General features: G+C 46.2%; 1 protein-coding gene across 1 annotated transcript in view; it reads right to left on the bottom strand.

Moving 5' to 3' along the window:
* The window catches only part of TYRO3 (TYRO3 protein tyrosine kinase), a 386,178-nt gene that overhangs the window by 255,454 nt on the left and 112,272 nt on the right, over positions 1–18,452 (bottom strand). The window contains exons 2-3 of the mRNA XM_085627071.1: positions 16,877–17,072; positions 9,641–9,741 (exon numbers count right to left, since the gene is read on the bottom strand). Coding sequence (XP_085483197.1) covers positions 9,641–9,741; positions 16,877–17,072 — 297 coding nt within the window. The remainder of the gene's footprint in view (positions 1–9,640; positions 9,742–16,876; positions 17,073–18,452) is intronic.

Raw genomic sequence — 18,452 nt, 5'->3', positions numbered from 1 at the left:
GGCCCTCTTATACGCGCACGCACACAAGGCACTCCACAACACCGGACCAACGTACCTCAACATCCAACTCAGCCTCTACACCCCCACCCGCCAGCTCCGTAGACTGTGCCCTCGCCACCGTCCCCCGCATCCGAAGAGTGACCGCCGGCGGCAGATCATTCTCCCACCTCGCTGCCAGGACATGGAACACCCCCCCCATCCGCCTACGGCAGACTGAAGACCTTCTGACCTTCAGAAGACTACTCAAGACCTGGCTCTTCGAACAGTAGCAGCCCCCCCCCCCCCCCCTAGCGCCTTGAGACCCTCACGGGTATGTAGTGCACTTTACAAATGCTATGATTGATTCATTGATTATAGAGGTATTCAGAGGTGAAAAAATATTGCTTAGTTTATGCAAAGTGGAAATCTGCGCATTTAGCAAGATTTGTGCAGTGAAAAGTGGAATTACGACTAAATCACTTGTAATATCCATATTAAGTACAGTCAGGTGTACTTTACACCATACACAGCATAACGTAGTGTAGTCATGAATATGACCAGTGCTAGGGACAAAGGTGGTCCTATGGGCAGGCTCACAGAGGGAGAGCTGTACTTGAATGGCACATGGACGACCTCAAACACATCTGCAGAAGACATGGGTGTATGAAGACCTGTCAGCCGGGGCAGCAAGTTGAGCAATTTCCATAAGAGTGGTTTACAAATATGATGCATCATGGACCAAGAATAATGGGCAGCGTGGACCTTTATATTCCAATTACCACCAAGAGGAGACAGCCGGAGCAATGCTCAACTGAAGCAGTGAGGGATTGTGAAGGAGCACAGCACTACATTGCACACTACTGGAGAGCAGGAGTACTGCCACCAAGGATTGTAACAGATTTGTAATAATCCCTTCTTTACTATATAGCAATTAATGTTTAGAAGCATTCCCGATATTGCCATATAAGGTAGTGAAATGACGAATCCACCATCAACCTATGTAATTGTGGGAGGAAGTCTCTATCGGAACCTCATTCTCCTAGTTTGACACTTAGGCCCTCATTTATGATGTCGGTCGGACTGCAACTGAAGGCTTGTCAGCTGCGGTCCGAACGATATCTAGTGCCACGGTCCTACTGCCGCATTAGGATGTGCAGCGGTCGAAGGCAGTGTGCGGAGAGACCGTCAGACAAGAGGAGTTGGCCTAACGGTTAGGGCGCTCGACCTCGGACCTGGGGGAACTGGGTTCGAGTCTCGGTAACGACGCTAAACCTCCTGTAATTCTGGGCAAATCACTTCATCACCCCGTGCCTAACAAAAAAAAAATGAATGTGTGTCCTCATGTAACGTAACTGGTACTATGTAAAGCGCTCTGATACCTGATTGGATTCGGGTCAAGTTCGCACTATATATAACTCTGCTAACAAAAAAAAAAATCCTCCAACCGCCAGTCGGAAAGTAATTCCCTACAATGGGGCGGTGCCTGCTCCGGCACCACTATAGGATTACAAAGTCCCTTTCAGTCAGCCTTTCTGTGGCGGTCCGACCACAAGTCTTAATAGGAAACATACACTTTCCGACTGCCATGAAGGCGGTCGCACCGTAATTTGGAAAGAAGGACCTCTGACTCCTTGTCAGGCGGTCCAGTTTCCAACACAATGCCAGTCGGGCGCTTGTTTGACCTGCATTGTAATGAGGCCCGTAATTCTGAAAAAACTATAGAAGCATAAAAAGGCAGTAAATTTCTCTTTAAACTTACGTAAGACAAGAAAATGCAAAAGTGCCAACCCTTGTTGATGTGCTATTGCAATGTTTAATTATTGACTATATGCCATTCCTTACAGTAGGTTCAGGGTTTGCGTAGGCTCCTGGGTGGGTAGGTGCGCTTACCAAACATGTACAACACACAAGCTGACAGCATTGAGGTACTACCGTAAACAAACATCTAATGATGACCGCGCAATCCTCTGGAATGGCACCCACCATCTAGTCCTCAAGCGATGGACACACTAGCCATTAAGGCATGCTCACAAGGCAGAGAGGGAAAAAAAGAGAAAAACTTATGAAAATAAAGAAACACTGAGAAGAAAACGGACAAACCTATAGGATAGTAAAAAAAAAAAAATGATATAATTGATACAATAATAAAAATAAAGGGTGGAAACATGGGTGAAAAAGATTTACTTGCATGTGTATTTGTAGTCGGTGATAAAAAGTGTTTCATTGTTCATGCAGCTGCCCAGAGGCTTGAGAGGCGCTGCATGCGGGGCTGGCGCAGCATTAAATAACAAAGGTGGCTTCGGTTAACTCGAGCAGTTAGCCCGAGAGGCAAGGTTCCGTCCGGCTTCCTTGAGCACATGTTGTACTTGTGCTTTTTAAAGACATTGGGGAACTAAGCTTGAAAAAAATCAAAACATTGGTAACTACAGCAACCGCGTGCCGAAAAACTCTCTCACACGATGGAACTGGCGGGAATCCAAGCCTCAGGTCGTCAGATGCCCCCACAGCTCATTTAGTGGAGGGCAGAGGTGGCGGAACCCACACTTTTCAGAAGAACTGTTGCCCTCCATCAAAAGAGAGGCAACTGGTTAGAACGTGAGGTGAATGAGTGCCTGGTCTGACGGGGCGAGGCTGAGGACCAACTGAAGGGGGGAGGGGTATCAGTGGGAGGGATCTCAGCAAGTTCTGCAGTTCCTGGTTTAATAATACAGCGTGTTCATGATTTTGAGCAGACATTGCAGGCCAGACTTTGACTGGCCCAAAGAGGATGTGGCGTAACGGGCAGAGCTGCCGACTTTGGAACCGGGGGACCAGGTTAGAGTCCCGGCGTCGGCTCAACATCCTGTGGTTCTGGACAAACGACAATCTTCCTGTGCCTTTAAAAAATATAAAAAGAACAACCCACACAAAAATTCATCTTACCATGTGTAATATAACTGGTGCTCAGGCAAAGCCCTCAAGTTCCGGTGGCACGAGGCAGCGCTATATAAAACTAAATAAGACGAAGGGGTTGAGCTGTTCCCTTCAGAATCTGTAAACCCGAGTACTAATCGTGGGTCCGAGCTTTACTATAACACCTGCTCCTTGCCTGGGGGTCTGCTCCTCTTGTCGCTGCCCCCCCCCCCCCAAGCATCTCACTAGCTCCTGCTCTTACACTTTCTGCTAACCCTCCCCCCTCCCTCCGTTCCTTCCTGCCCCAGGTCCCCCCTCTTCGTTCTCCCACGCCCCTTCTTGGCCCACTACCCTCTGACCCACCTCACTCCCTCTCTCCTCCTCTGTAGTTCACCCTTCCACCCTTTTATTTCTGCCCTAAAGCCGACTCCTCTTCCATTCTTCTTCTTCACCCTCTTCCAACTTCTTACCTCTCCTCTTGCACCTCTGTACACGCATCCCCATCTCTCTCTCCACTCCCTTGTCCTCGCTTCCTCTAGCTGCCCTTCCAATTCACTCCCACACCGCCCTCATTCACCGTCTCCCTCTACCCCTGTATCTGGCTTTGATGGACCTTGCATCAGGGCTGTGTTTGCAGATTCAATATCTGACCCTTTGCTCTGTGATGACTGCACAGCCATTGCATCACGGTTATGTTACTATGTAAAGCGCCCACATACCTCTTGGTGTTCAGCGCTATAATAAACTATTAAATAAATAAATGGTGTAATTCTGGGCAATTCATCTTATCTCTCTGTGCCACACACTGCACATATAAAAATTAACTTACATTTTGTCTTGTACTATCGCACCTACACTCCCCATTATCCCCGCTTTTGTACCCTGGACTCCTCCAATGATATTTTATGTACAGTACCTCCTTTATGAGACGCTCCTGCTGCCATAAACCATGCCTTCCATGGAGTACACGGCTACTCCGTGTGGTTAGCCTTTTAATCTGAAGCTTCTCTGACTGCCTCGAGGCTTCATGGTGTGTCGGTGATAGATGTACCGAAAGGTCGTATTAATTCAATTTACGTCTAACACATAACTACTCACTTTTGAGCAGGGCGTCTGCACATAAGGTTCTCATGAGAACCTAAGAGTTAGAGAAGTCATTTCACACTATGTTAGTGCACGTAGTTGTGTTGATTGTTTGGGATTTTGCCCATTTTCCATTAAGTTGCTACTACAAAGGCGTCCCTGATGCAGTCCTTGCCCTAGGTTGCCAAGGGGGTCGAAACATTGACATTAACTTCTAAAATTCATTTGTCCCTTTACCACCTATCAGACTACTCACACCTCTATTGAAGCACAATTAGGTATCGGCTCATTTCAATGAGACAGACGCCATTGTAATACTTGTACTCAATTGTTTTTGTACACCATTCATGACACCAAGCACTGTGCCGGCCACTTTACGTTGCACAGTAGCACTCTGGTTTATCAGTGATGTCTTGATAATGATATATTTAATGCATGAAGGAATCAATGCCAATACATCTATAATCAGATACGTTGCTGCCATGGAATTTCTGTGTCTTTTATACTGTCTGCAAATATCAGTTGGACATCAAACAACTTCAAATCATTCCATCATTGTCCAACTACCCTTCAAGATTGTTTATGGATCCTTCCAGAAGGAACCCCAGTTCTTTCTATTGTTACACTGCATGGTTCCCAGGGTTAAGAGCAGCGGAGAGACCTACACGAATGAAGGCACCGATTAAACCACAGAGGGGTATTAATAGAGTCCACGCAGGATCCACAGAGGACCAAACCCTACTGCTGGTCCTGTTAAGGCACCAAGAAGGATCATATTGACTCAAATGAGGACTGACAGACATCCTGAATGAGGCACAGGTAAGTCAACAGGGAGAGGCCACCCAAAAGTGACACAGGACCAGCTCTACTGCAGGCACTGTTAAGCAATGACGGAAAGTTATATAGCTTCCACAAAGGATCAAATGAGGATTAACCCTATTGCAGGAACTGGTAAGCCACTAGGGCGCACTCAATCAATCAATCAGAGAATCGTAAGTGCGCTACTCACCCGTGAGGGTCTCAAGGCACTGAGGGGAGGGGGTCCGCAGACCTGTTTAGCCGAAGAGCCAGGTCTTGAGGGTCTTCCTGAAGGTGTTCAGGGAGGGGGCGCGTTTGATGTCTGCCAGTAGCTCGTGCCAGGTCTGCCTGAAATGTGAGAGACGGATCTTCCGCCTGCTCTGGCTCTGTGGATGCGTGGGGTTACGGCCAGTGCGACGTTGGAAGATCAGAGGTTTCTTTTGGGTACGTGGAAGTTGATTCTGTCATTGAGGTATTTGGGTCCGTTGTTGTGTAGGCATTTGTAGGCGTGAGTGAGGATTTTGAAAGTGACTCTTTTCTCCACGGGGGGCCAGTTGAGACTTCGTAGGTGTTGACTGATGTGTTTGTGTTGGGGGATGCCGAGGACGAGTCTGGCGGCGTTGTTCTGTATTGTCTGGAGTTTGCGGAGTAGGGACTTGTTGATGCCGGCATAGAGTGCGTTTCCAGAGTCCAGTCTGCTGGTGATGAGTGCGTGGGTGGGTGACTGTCTTTCTTGACTCAGGGGGATCCACGCGAAGGTCTTGCGGAGGATGTGGAGGGTGTTGAAGCAGCTGGAGGTGACGGCGTTGACCTGTCGGTTCATGGTGAGTGATGAGTCGAGTACGATGCAGAGGTTCTTGGTGTGGTCTGAGGGGGTAGGTGGGCTTCCGAGGGCAGTTGGCCACCAGGTGCTGTCTCATGCAGAAGGGGTGGTACCGAGGATGAGGACTTCTGTCTTCTCGGCGTTGACCTTCAGGCAGCTGTTGGTCATCCAGACTGCGACGTCTTGCATTCCTTTCTAGGTGTACACTACGGAGCAGGACGTGTTTGTGCACAACGATAAGGACTCCACAGATTCTACCAAGAATGTACATGGGCTACGGTGCAATACACTGTTCCTCTTTAAATCATTTCTTAACATTTTGATATCCTTGGACTTGTTTGGGATGGTGTTTTGGGACAGCAAGATAACATTGAGGTGCTCCACATTGCTTTTCCTGGTGAACTTTCGTGGACACTGACTTATCAAATTCTGTGGAGTGTCTTGGGCAGTCGCCACAGACATACAAAGGAGCACACCAATGAGGTTGAGAGCTGCCATATATCTGCGGTTATGAAACGTTGAGGGCATCTCTTATAGGGTATTCCTTACTAGTGAAGCATATTTTTTTGCCCTGAGGAAGTTCCCTACATGGGAATAAAGCACGTTGGCTGGATTGCTTATACCTGATGCTTTTTTAAGAAAAGAGATTTATTGAAATAGGGAAGTTATTTTTTCTGGCTATTTGGTCTATTGGACTTCTTGAGCTGCGCACCTCCACTCATCACAATAACGTTTGATCTGGAGCACAGTGACGCCACTCAACGGCTGGCGCAGGGGTAGCTTGCACAGCAAACTCACATATAGGAACTGGCACGAGGTGCGGCATAGGAGGTCCGCCGTTGCTGCTTTTGAAAATATGAGCCCTGTGGGACTCCGCAGGTGATTTTTGTGGGGTCGGAGAGGAAGGGTGGGAGTCTGATCCTTTGGCTTCTTCCGGTGAGGAATGATCAGATCCAGTCCCGGGCTGTTCCTTGTATGTCTGCGTCGTGTAGTCTGGCGACTAGTGTGCGGTGGGAGACAATGTCGAAGGCTATAGCTCGAGTAGGATGAGGGCTGCGAAGTGGCCTTGGTCCAGGAGGGTGCGGATGTCATCTGTGTCAGCGAGTAGGGCGGTCTCTGTGCTGTGGTTGCTTCGGAATCCAGATTGGGACAGGTCGAGGACGGCGTTCTCTTCAATGAATCGTGTCAGTTTCCTGTATGAAGTTAAGATAGGAACGACAGACCTCAGTGAGGTTTTGTTAAGCGATTAGAGAGACTTCTGTGGCGTTCTCCCTGGACTGACAGGGTACCAACCCTACTATAAGCACTGTAACGCCAGTCTAACCTGGAGCAGCATCAGAACCAACACTGATGCAGGCATGGGTAATTCACCTTGGAACTACGTCCAAGCCACAAGGGGGGAACTGCGGAGAGTCCACTCAGGGGCAGGTGAGGGATCCAGGGAAGGGAGATAAGAGGGATATAACTCGGGGGTTCTCGCCAAAGGCCCTTTTAGGCCCAGAGAAGACGCTGTCAATGTTCTGCCCTTTAGCAGTGCGACCTGGGAGGACGGCTTGAGTAGGGGGGAGCAGCACTGATCTACGTACACCTAGAGTACCTGGACTTGGAAAGACTTGCCCGGTAGCTTCATCTAGGACACCATATTTCTAAGGTGTATTTTTGGACTTGGAAAGACTTGCCCGGTAGCTTCATCTAGGACACCATATTTCTAAGGTGTATTTGTTTAAATGGTACTATTAAAGCAAATCTAACTTATCTGTTACTTGAAAGCCCAGGACTAAAAAATGAGGTCTGTCATTTGACAACCTTAGATGGAAGTGAAATAGTGTAACAGGGCCATTAAAACCCAAGTGTCCAATCGAGCAGAACGTCTCTGCAATGACTTTACCGACTGTGCTGTTACTGCTGAGGTTTAGCAGCGTGGGGCACTGTGTAGCACTATTGTTTAAAGTACAATAAATATGTTTCAACATGTGAGATACTGATTAAATCTTGCAGGCAAAGGCAGACAACATAGTCGCAAAACTCACAGCTGGGCCAACAAGTCTGTCACTTAACCTGCAGATGGGTCCTGACCTGTTCTATCCTGTCAGTAACCACTGTGATAAAGACGAGCTCACTGCTCTTTTAAAGGTTCAGATAGAAAGGATATAATTTACCCCAGTGCGTCCTGCACACAGTGCGTAATCAGTAAAAAACCCAAAAAAAACAAAAAAAACACACGCAAAAAACATAAGGGCAGGGGACTAAAATTTCTAAGTGGCACCCGCTACTGCAGGATACTGGGGTTACGGAATACTAAGGCTGACAAGACTTGATGCTACCTCCTGGATCTTTTTTTCCATCAACCTATATCTCACGATTCCATGTTTTTTTTTCCCATTCCCGGTTTATTTCCTTTGTCATTGTTTTCCTATATTAACCGTCATCCTCCATTTTCGTCTTTTCTCTCTTTGCTTTAAATCTGATGATGAAAGATAAATCCATGAATATATTCTTGCACAATCCAAATACAAAATAACCCATCAATAAATAAATATCTGGGATATTACTTTTCACATCAAAACGTCAGGGTAGTAGCAGGAAGACACATTTGTGTGTCTCGTACCAAGTTGTAGGAGAAAATGGGCGGAAGCTGGGTGAAGATGCACTTGAAGCAGACAACAAGAGCCGAGGGAGCAGGCCATATTAAAAAAGCGTTTGCAACGCAATAGGTCTCGCATTTGCTAAAGTTAGTGCTGTTGGCGTTAAAAATAACTATGTTTTTACTTTTCTTTTTTAATTTGCAGTGGAGTTATTACATTTGCATAGCACTATTGCCAATGATATAAAACGGCAAAAGTAAAAAAAAAAAAAATTGTCATTTTCAACGCCAACAGCTCTAACTTTAACAAATGCGAGACCCATTGCGTTGGAAATGCAATTGGTCTCGCATTTGTTGGAGTTATTGGAATTATAATTGCCAATGTTTTTTACCTAGCCATGCTGCATGGTGAAGCACCATATGTGGCCAAAAGAGGACCCGCAGAACCTCTTTTTGTCACATATGGTACTGCATTCTGAAGAAGATATGGTAACCATCCAAACCATAGTGCATTGCATGCACGAGTACATTCAAATAGCTGTCCATATATACAATTAGTAGCTCTGATATGTGACAAAAGAATTATTATATTAATTCCAGATTAGGTTGTACTCTATGTGGATCTGATGGAGGGAAATTTATGGAAGGTCTTATATAAATGTGAGATGTGCTAGTGAGTAAAGTAACCACTGCCAGCCTTGCTGAGGACCAAGTGTGAGGCCTAGACACCAAGATAGGACCTCAAGACCAGCTCATCTTTTTCCAAAAGAAGTATAGCCCTGAACCAGGCAAAAAGGAGTAATATGTCCCTGCTGGATGACTGTTTGAAGGCACTGTTAATCCTGGAGGGAGTACTTTAGGGAGCCAGGAGTGACTGGGGAGCAACAGAGAAGCAAAACTTTGACGGCACTGTTTAAACCACCACAGGATGGCATAGCGTTCATGCTGGAGCGAACCAAGGTGCATTGGCCCGATCATCTTCTCCGCATTGCTCCACTTCTTGCTTGAAGTATTTTTCCCCGGTAGTCTCCAAGCTCTGGAATCCAGACCCCTTACCTGTCTGCTCCTCCCTGTCTATGCCTTCGTGCCACTCTACAAACCTACCTACAAGACACAGCATTCACTGGTCGCTTTTCACTTTTTTGATAGACGCGAGATACAGTGACTTCAACTGCGCTCTTACAACTTTGGTATTTTATCAGTATCCTTTTATGTCACCTCCTCTGCTACCTTTAGTGAATATCCAGCGGTGCTCGATGAATCAAGCAAATAATCATGTGAAAGTAAAGCAGTGAAAATGATAGTGGAGTTCAGACTAGCCAGGCTAGTCATCTAAGACAATGGGGGGTGGGGGCATAGCAAATCGATTACCACTGAATTAATGTTTTTCCAAATCTTCTTGCAGTTTGTGGATCTGACAATAATTTCTCCTCACAGGGGAGAGGTTGTCAAACAAAGACCACACGTCTCTTCAGCCTTACCTTCAATGGTCAGCCACATGTCTTCGGACATCACCAATTCGTGATCCTCTCCAGCCTCGCACCAGTACCTCCCGGCATGCGGCCGCTCAACCCCTTTCAAGCTAAAGGGAGCAAGAAACATATACCAGGATTAGCAACTTCTGTAGACAGTAGGTGCTCTGTACATTCATCCAGCAGGGCCATATAGGTCACAGTGCCCAACCCACCTCACCACCACAGGGACAACGCAAATATCTTAGAAGAATTAAATATGGCTACAGGGGACACATGCCTGGGAGGGCCATACAGGAAACTAGAAAAAATTCTGGGGAACAAGGGTTGGGCTTTTAGGATTGCATAGCCCATAGGGAACATCAGTTAGGTTTTTCAGAGGCACGTATCGGTTTGCTGCTGCCAAGAAATAATGTTCTCAGTTACTATACCAAACCCGTAAGTATTTAAATAATTAATGAATTTTCTGGTTATAGAGAACACACCTATTGCTTCTTAGGCAAAACATCTGGAAAATTGAGCTAGAAAATTAGTTGTTTAGTAACATATTTGATAAACACAATCTCGCAGATAGAACCAAAACCTGCGGGCGAAGGTTACTGCATTCACTCAGTGTAATACATGGCTGCTGTTGATACATTTTCCGGGTCTGTTCTAAGCTCTCATTACAGTCCTGCTTCCATGCCCTATGGCCAACAAGATATCATCACTGGGCTTCCGTCGGAAGGCTCCTGATATTACTGGGAACTCTCCCAACATAGGGTGTTGGCCACGACAATGAACAGCTCTTCTCATTTCATAGAATGGGTTCTTCCCACTGGACGTAAGCAGTTAAGGCTGGGGTGGGAGGCGAGAGCAAGTGGAGGATGGAAGGGTTTCTCCCATTATACACAGAATGGATACACAGCCATTATGACATGGCCATTATGACGTCATCAATGCAGCCCCCTGGGCTACCTCCGACCCCTTCCAATGTAGGGTGCTGCTGCCACGCCCTCGGAGTCAGAAAGTTACGGAAGTAGAAAGACTACTGAGGAATGATAAAACAATGGGAATTTGAGCAAGACCATGGACAACCAGTTGTTTGGAGCGCACACAGCTCGTGGAACAAGGGTGCATGGGGGAGTGGCCCAAGCCCAGCCTGGGAGGGGAGGTGTGTAGGGGAGGTTCACAGGGTCTGCCATATGAGTAAAACTATCTGGTTCAGCTTCTTGGATAGCATGCGCTGGCTAACCAACTCTGCTACGATAGGCGACTTCAAGAGCACACGCTAAACTGTTCCGCAACCTATAAATAATTATCACTGATAAAAAGGAGGGAGACAAACTACCATTAATAGAAAGAACAATTGGAAGCAGCAATGCTTCTTGCCAAGTTTTACCCTCTTTGTACCACCAGCGGTCTTCATCCACAGGGGGTTTCTTGGTGCAGAGAACCATGGTAACACAGGGGTCTCATTGTGAAGTCCTAAACTACTTTGTCCATGAGGCACAGTGAGTCTCATTATTTTAAATATATGTTTTTTGATTTCTTAGCTAAGTGTTCACATCTCTTCACCTCTCTTCCCCTGAAGACCTGAGAACTTAATTTCCATAAAACCCTTATAGGTTAACTACTTTAAAAGTTACAGCGTTAAAATGAACATATGATATTTGCTTCAGAAACCTGCTCCTGTGGCCACAGCCAATCTATGGCTATCTGAAAGTGGGGGACCTGCTTGTTGACCCATAAAGGGTGCGCCACTCCTGCTCCGTGCTGCTGAAACGTCCAATGCTCACTGCTCTGACACTTCTGAGTTTTGCAATCCGTCTGCTGAGTCACACCTGACTAGCAGCACCTTTTGTACCGGAAACGAGGAGTGATCGCTCAGCCGGCCCTCCTGTGCCGGTGCCAGGGGGTGTAGCCCAGGCTGCCAGCTACAAGATCACAGCACAAGAGTCCAATGCACACTTCTGCTGTCATTCCTCAGAAGTGTCGACTGGTTCCGCTGTAGAATTTGTTAAGAACACAAAAATGCACTGTTTTTGGAGGAAGTGTTAAACTTGGTGGTGAATGAACTGGCGTAACCTGCTCCATATCTGTGGACGGAGGACATTCCCATCGGTGGACAATCTCCACTGGGCTCTCCATTCAATTATCACTTCCTCCACTAATCAGAGGGCTTCAAGGGCCCGATGACGAGCTTGGCGGATGGGATACTCCATCAAACAGGTGACTGATATACCGTCCACCGTATTACATAGGATTCAATGGAATTGTAATTTGGCGGACTGGATATCCGTTTGTGACGGAGTAACCCTGTCCGCCAAACTCGTAGTCAGGCCCTTAGCTACCACCAACTCAAAATCAGACAGACATCGGGGCTGTGCACGTGGACATCGATGCCACAGACTTGTAATGCAGGACACAGATGAGGAGACTGTTTGAGATGCCTTCTGTAATGGGAAAATAAAGAAACTGCAATGTTTGTCCATCCCGCATGCTTTAGAAAACCTGGCTAGAAAGGGAATGTTTTACAACAGAGGCACAAGTGGCAGCTTGTGTGTCAGGGCAAGAGAAAAGAAAGAAAATGCATGAGTGGTGGATGAGTGGCCCAGAGGGTACGAGATGGCTGTTTATCTCCCACCGATGTAGACGTTTCCAGACACTTTGTCACCTTCTCCAGCGCATTAAGTGTATGATCGAACGTCCCGGCCCTTCGCTGCGAAAAACAAGAAATGCACGTCATCATTCACAGCAGACTCCTAGGTGGGAAGGTGCAGTTACACACCTTGCACCCACGCGTGTAATATAAACCAAGGTAGTCACCTGAGTAATATGTTCTCTCTTCAGTCCCACTCGCCCTCAATTTGCAACACCTTGGAAAAGTGTCGCCTTGTGGATGGTACGAGAAGCGACACGTACACAGATACAGACCACGTGTTCCGCTTTCTGGTCCTGCTAGTCAGGAGTTCCTCTACTGCTTATGTTGCACATTATATGAAGGCTGGGAACAGGACTCAGGTCACTTCCAGACTCCCCACTGCACATTCATCCTGTCCATAGTGCAGTGGTTTAATTTTTTTTTAATTGAATTTGATTTTACTGATCTGTAAAAAACCCACACCACCGTGAGGCTGTTTCAGGGCGCCTGAAGGGATGGAAGGGATAGAAGGGAAGAGTCAAAAGTTAGAAAGAATGGGTGACAAGGTGGAGTAGGTATATAAGTGTGTGTGTGATATATATATATACATACACACACAAATACATACAGACACACATACATACTCCACCTTGTCACCCATTTTTCATATATATGTAGTCAAAAGTTAGAAAAAAATGGGTGACAAGATGGAGTATGTATATATATTACATATATATATATTATCTACTGGCGGTCGCCAGTAGATAGATATAGTTAGGACCATGTTTCCATAGGAAATCCGCAACATTCTATTTGGAATAACTTTGGCGCCGGTCGACGAATCCTCGCGAAATTTTCAAAACTAATGGGGCGCTACGCTCCGCTCCTACCCTGAAAGTCTCGGGGGGATTCGTCAAGCGGGGGCTGAGAAAAAAGGGGGGTCCCAAAACGCGTTTTCCCCATGCATTTTTCCATAGGACCTTTAGACACAGCTACAGCCCGAACGGCTGAACATAATTACTTGAAATTTGGCAGAGAGGTAGCCATAAGGTCAAGGAAGTGCCTTTTGTAGGTCTGGTGTAAATCTGTTCAGTAGGTCCTGAGAAAATAGCATTTAAATCAATATATATATCTGTAAGCACGCTCCGTGCGCTTACCTTAAGCTTACCGTACGCGTACGGTGACGTGCGCGAGCTCGATTCTGATTGGTGGTTACATGACTGTAAACATTCGAATCGGTCGAAATCAGGAAGTGTCGGCCGCCATTTTCTGTCTCTCGCACTGAGAAACAAAGGTGGAGAACGTGAAACGGGGGCAACGAAGAGAGTTGCAGACCCCCTAGTGTTTGTCAGGGGGTCCAAGAAGGACCCAAAAGTCCGAAAAATAAATTTAATAATTTTTTTAAAAAATCACGGGGTACGCGTACGGTAAGCTTACGCGCACGGCAAAAAAAATAAAAAATAAAAAATAAAGTAGTAACAATCACATTTATTAAATAAATTAAAGGACCCACAAGGGAGTAAAAAACAAATGTTACTGCGTAAAAAAAGGCGAGGCGCGCACGGCATGGACTGCGTAACGTGGGCGCTCGGTGCGCGAAGCGCACCGTGCGCGCAGGGTGTGCGCATAGTGACAAACCAGAAAAAAAAATAAAAAATACATAACTTAGCATTTAAAAAACCGTACAAATTCACTGAGAAAACCATAGGTTTCACACACGTTATAGTTAGGAATTATCATTTACAAAACCTTGCAAATTCACTTAAAAAACCATAGGTTTCACACATGTTATAGTTAGCTGTACATTTCACTCGTAAAAAACCAATGAAATTCCACGTTATAGTTAGATGAGGTAACTATAACTTGCGCGACCGCAATCCACAATGTGTAATTTCACATGTCATCATTGATGTCATGAGTGATGTCACTGACCATGTCATGAGCGATGTACTATGTGACGTCATCAGCAGTTTATTGCGGGTGCGCGAGTTATAGTTACCTGATCTAACTATAACGTGGAATTTCATTGGTTTTTTACGAGTGAAATGTACAGCTAACTATAACATGTGTGAAACCTATGGTTTTTTAAGTGAATTTGCAAGGTTTTGTAAATGATAATTCCTAACTATAACGTGTGTGAAACCTATGGTTTTCTCAGTGAATATATATATATATATATACACGCACACACATATACACGCACACACATATATATATATACGCACACATACACGCACACACATATATATACACACACACACACACACACACATTACCTACTGGCGGTCGTCAGTAGGTAGATATAGTTAGGACCTATTTTCCATAGGAAATCCGCAACATTCTATTTGGAATAACTTTGGCGCCAATTGACGAATCTTCGCGAAATTTTCAAAACTTTTGGCCAGCTCCAGTCCGCGCCTATCCTGAAAGTTTCACGGTGATTCGTCAAGCGGGGACCGAGAAAAAAGGGGGGTCCCAAAACGCGTTTTCCCCATGCATTTTCCCATAGGACCTTTAGCCGCAGCTACAGCCCCAACTGCTGAACGGAATTACACCAAATTTGGCAAAGCGGTAGTCCTCAGTTCAGACTCGTGCCTTTTGGTGTAAATCCGTTCAGTAGTTCCTGATAAAATGACAGTTAAAAGTACATATATATCTATGGCCTCGGAGGATCCGCGCACCCTCCCGATCACAAGCTGAATTTTAATTGGCTACCAACACTCTAAATCAGGAAGTGTTGGCAGCCATCTTGTGCCTCGGTAGAACCGAGGCACAAGAAACCCCCCAAAAAACATCGCAAAACGCGAAAAGGGGGCAGGGTAGAAACACCCTGACCCCCTAGGCCTGCTCATTATTCTTTTTTTTTTTTTAAACGGGAGGATGCGTGCTGGATGCGCGCATCCTGCCGATAGAAAAAAAAAAAATCAGCGCGGGCTCCCGTGCTAAATATGCTAATTTGCCCCCGGGGGGGCCAAATCCCGGGGGCATAATGAAAAATGAGTGTGGGGTGGGTCCCAATCCCCCCCACACTGCCCTGGGGACTGCCACCCCCTGGGGCTCTAACATAATATAGGCGGGGGGGGGCTCACGGCCCCCTCGCAGCCCCGGGGACCGCCACCCCCGAGGCTTCTTTACAATGGGTGGGGGGCTCTCAGGCACCCCCAGCCCCGGAGACCGCCACCCCCCCCGGGGGAACTTCAAAATGTGGGAGGGGGGGTCACGCCTGGAGCCTTGTATAGGCCCTGGGGACCGCCACCCCCCAGGGCCGGCTCCTGCAGTGTCCCGGGGTGCCCACCCCCGGGACACTGTAGTTTGCAATGACAGGGCGGGAGAGGCTCCCGCCCTGTCATTGCAAACTGCTTTGCTTCATTGAAGCGAGAGCAGGGAAACCTGCTCTCGCTTCAATGAAGCAAAGCAGTTTGCTTTTCCACATGGGGAGCAGCATGTTAGCTGCTCCCCATGTAGAAAAGCAATGCCGGCTCCCGCAGGACGCGTGGAGCCGGCTGGGACCGTGGGGGGATTAGGGACCCCCCCACGGCCCCTAACGAAGAGGGCCAGCCCCCGGGAGGAGGGCCACGCAGCCCCCCTCCTAAAACAATTTTTTTTTTAAATGCAAAAAAAAAAAAGGCCCTGGGGGATGGGGTCCCCGGGGCCATAAGTGGCCACAGGAGGGGGGCAAGGTAGCCCCCCTCCAAAATATTTTTTTTTTAAAAAGGGTCAAAACAAATTGGGGGCAGGCCCTGGGGGATGGGGTCCCCAGTGCCAATAAATTAGAAAAAGAAGGGGCTACACAGCCCCCTCCTAAAAAATTTTTAAAAATACAAAGACGGGATCGGGCCGGAGGCCACGCCCCCTCCTTGCACCACTCTGCAAACGCACCCCCTGGCGCGTTTGCAGAGGGGGAACTAATTCTTCTTGAATACTGGGGGTCCCTGGGGGCCAACTAGCCCACTAGGAACCTCCAGTATGCGCCAGGGGGCTGCATTGCAGAGAGGTGTAATGCGGCCACGCCCCTTTTTACACCAACGCAGCTCCGTGGCGCTTACTGGAGGTACCTGGTGGGCTAGTTGGCCGCCAGGGGACCTCAGGATTCAAGGGGACTTAATCCCCAAACTTAAAACGCGCCACAGTGCGCATTTGCACAGTGGTGAAAGTAGGGGGCGGGGCCCGAGGTGATATGTGTGCAAACACGCCCTGTGGCGTGTTTTAAGTTGGGGAATTAATTCCTCTTCAATCCAGAGGTCCCATGGGGGCCAACTAGCCCACCAGGTACCTCCAGTAATCGCCACGGAGCTGTGATGTCACTGACCATGTCATGAATTATGTAATGTGTGACATCATCAGCAGTGGATTGCGGGCGCGCGAGATGTAGTTAGTACAACTAACTATATCGGAGGAATTTCAATGGTTTTGTTCGAGTGAAATGTCCAGCTAACTATAACACCCCTAAAATGTATTGTTTTTTCAGTGAATTTCTAAGGTTTTTTAAATGCTAATTCCTAACTATATCAGGCCTGAAACCTATGTTTTTTTCAGTGAAAAAAAAAAAAAAAAAAAAAAAATATATATATATATATATATATATATATATATATATATAATTATGTATTGCTTGCACATACCTGAGGAAGCTGATCCAGTGGTCTTCATCTACGGGGATGTACATCTGATCTATGCTCTGCACGGCCTCGCCATCCTTCATCCACTGAATCTCAGGGTCCTCCATTCCTTCCAGGCTGCAGTTCAGTTTCACTCCTTGCCCCTGAGACACCGTCATGTTGACTGAGCTTCCAGTGAACCGCATACCAACAAATCCCCCTTCCCCACACAATAGAAAAAGAGAACAGAAAATCAATTAGAATTTAATATCCTACTAATAACAGTGGAATTCTGATGCATCACTATATATTTGACCACACACCGCATGCATGCATTCTATCTGTCCCTAAAAGAAATAACCTCATTTGAAAACCTTGAGCAAAGTTTCAAAATATTTATTAGATTAACTGCTGGAATAAACGCCCAGAATTCCTCTAGATTGCCTGTAATGAAGCTCATTAGAAAAGCCAAAAAGATCGGACACTGTGACGGTCACCATCCCTTCAATAAGTCTTTGAATCTAGGAATCGGTGAGAGTTGTTAGGGTTCAAGCACTAGTAGCTCTCCCAGTCCTTTAGATCTCCTGCCCATTAAATAAACGAATGATTAGACTAAAAATCACAAATCCGGATCATTTCCTGGTACTGTACATGTAGGACTAACATTATAGCCACACCAAGATGCCACCTGGGGGTTATGTGGTGCACATATTAGCTGGCAAATGGTTCGGAAAGGCTATAAACTGATCTGAATCAATAATACAGATGTTTTTCCACATTCAATCTGCATCTTGGTAGTTCACTCGAATTATGATTTTGACCTGTCCTAAAGCTTCTTTGTAGCAACTGGTCTACAAATCTTCCACAAGCAACAGGTTATCATGTATCTATTAACAAGACGCTTTCAGTTTATTTGGATTGTCAGTTTCTCTCTTATTTCTGTGGGTTATTTTCTTGAGGGAAACACAATTTGTTGTCTTAAACAAACAGATTTGAACACTGTGAGCTGATTATTCATAGACAAATGCTATTTAGAACGGTGACGTAGGAGCCCATTTTTAGAACAGCGCGTTGTATTACTAAACAAAAATAATTTCAGCAATAAGAACAAATGGAACAGAACAGGTTATATATAGTTTGAAACTCTCTAGTGACATGTGACACAACCCCATGCACTATAGCTCACACAACACAACATCAAAGCCATAATTATGCAATTAGAATAAACCCCTCTACTGTGTCATTCAAGAAAGAAGTCAAAAGGATATTGATGAACAAATCTCTGCTGTAGAGCTCATGAACTATTCTCCTGGACAAGCTCTATTTATTCGTCTGCTGGCATGCTTTTTCTGTCTGACTATGTGCTTATGTTTATAGGATGTGGTGTGCCTGGGATCTGAGGTGCTCTCTCTTGGAGATTCATGGATGTAACACCTCACGCGAGGTTCTTATTGTTATATGTAAAGTGTTTAAAAAATATTGTATTGTAAAGCACTCTGATACTCGCACTATATAAAACTTTATAAATAAATAATTTTAAAAAAATGTTGGCTTAAGCATTGCTATCTCAACAGCACCCCACCAACACATGCATATTCTC

Source organism: Triturus cristatus, chromosome 9 (assembly GCF_964204655.1).
Source record: "Triturus cristatus chromosome 9, aTriCri1.1, whole genome shotgun sequence".
NCBI classification, from domain to species: domain Eukaryota; kingdom Metazoa; phylum Chordata; class Amphibia; order Caudata; family Salamandridae; genus Triturus; species Triturus cristatus.
This window is presented reverse-complemented; position numbering and strand designations above follow the sequence as displayed.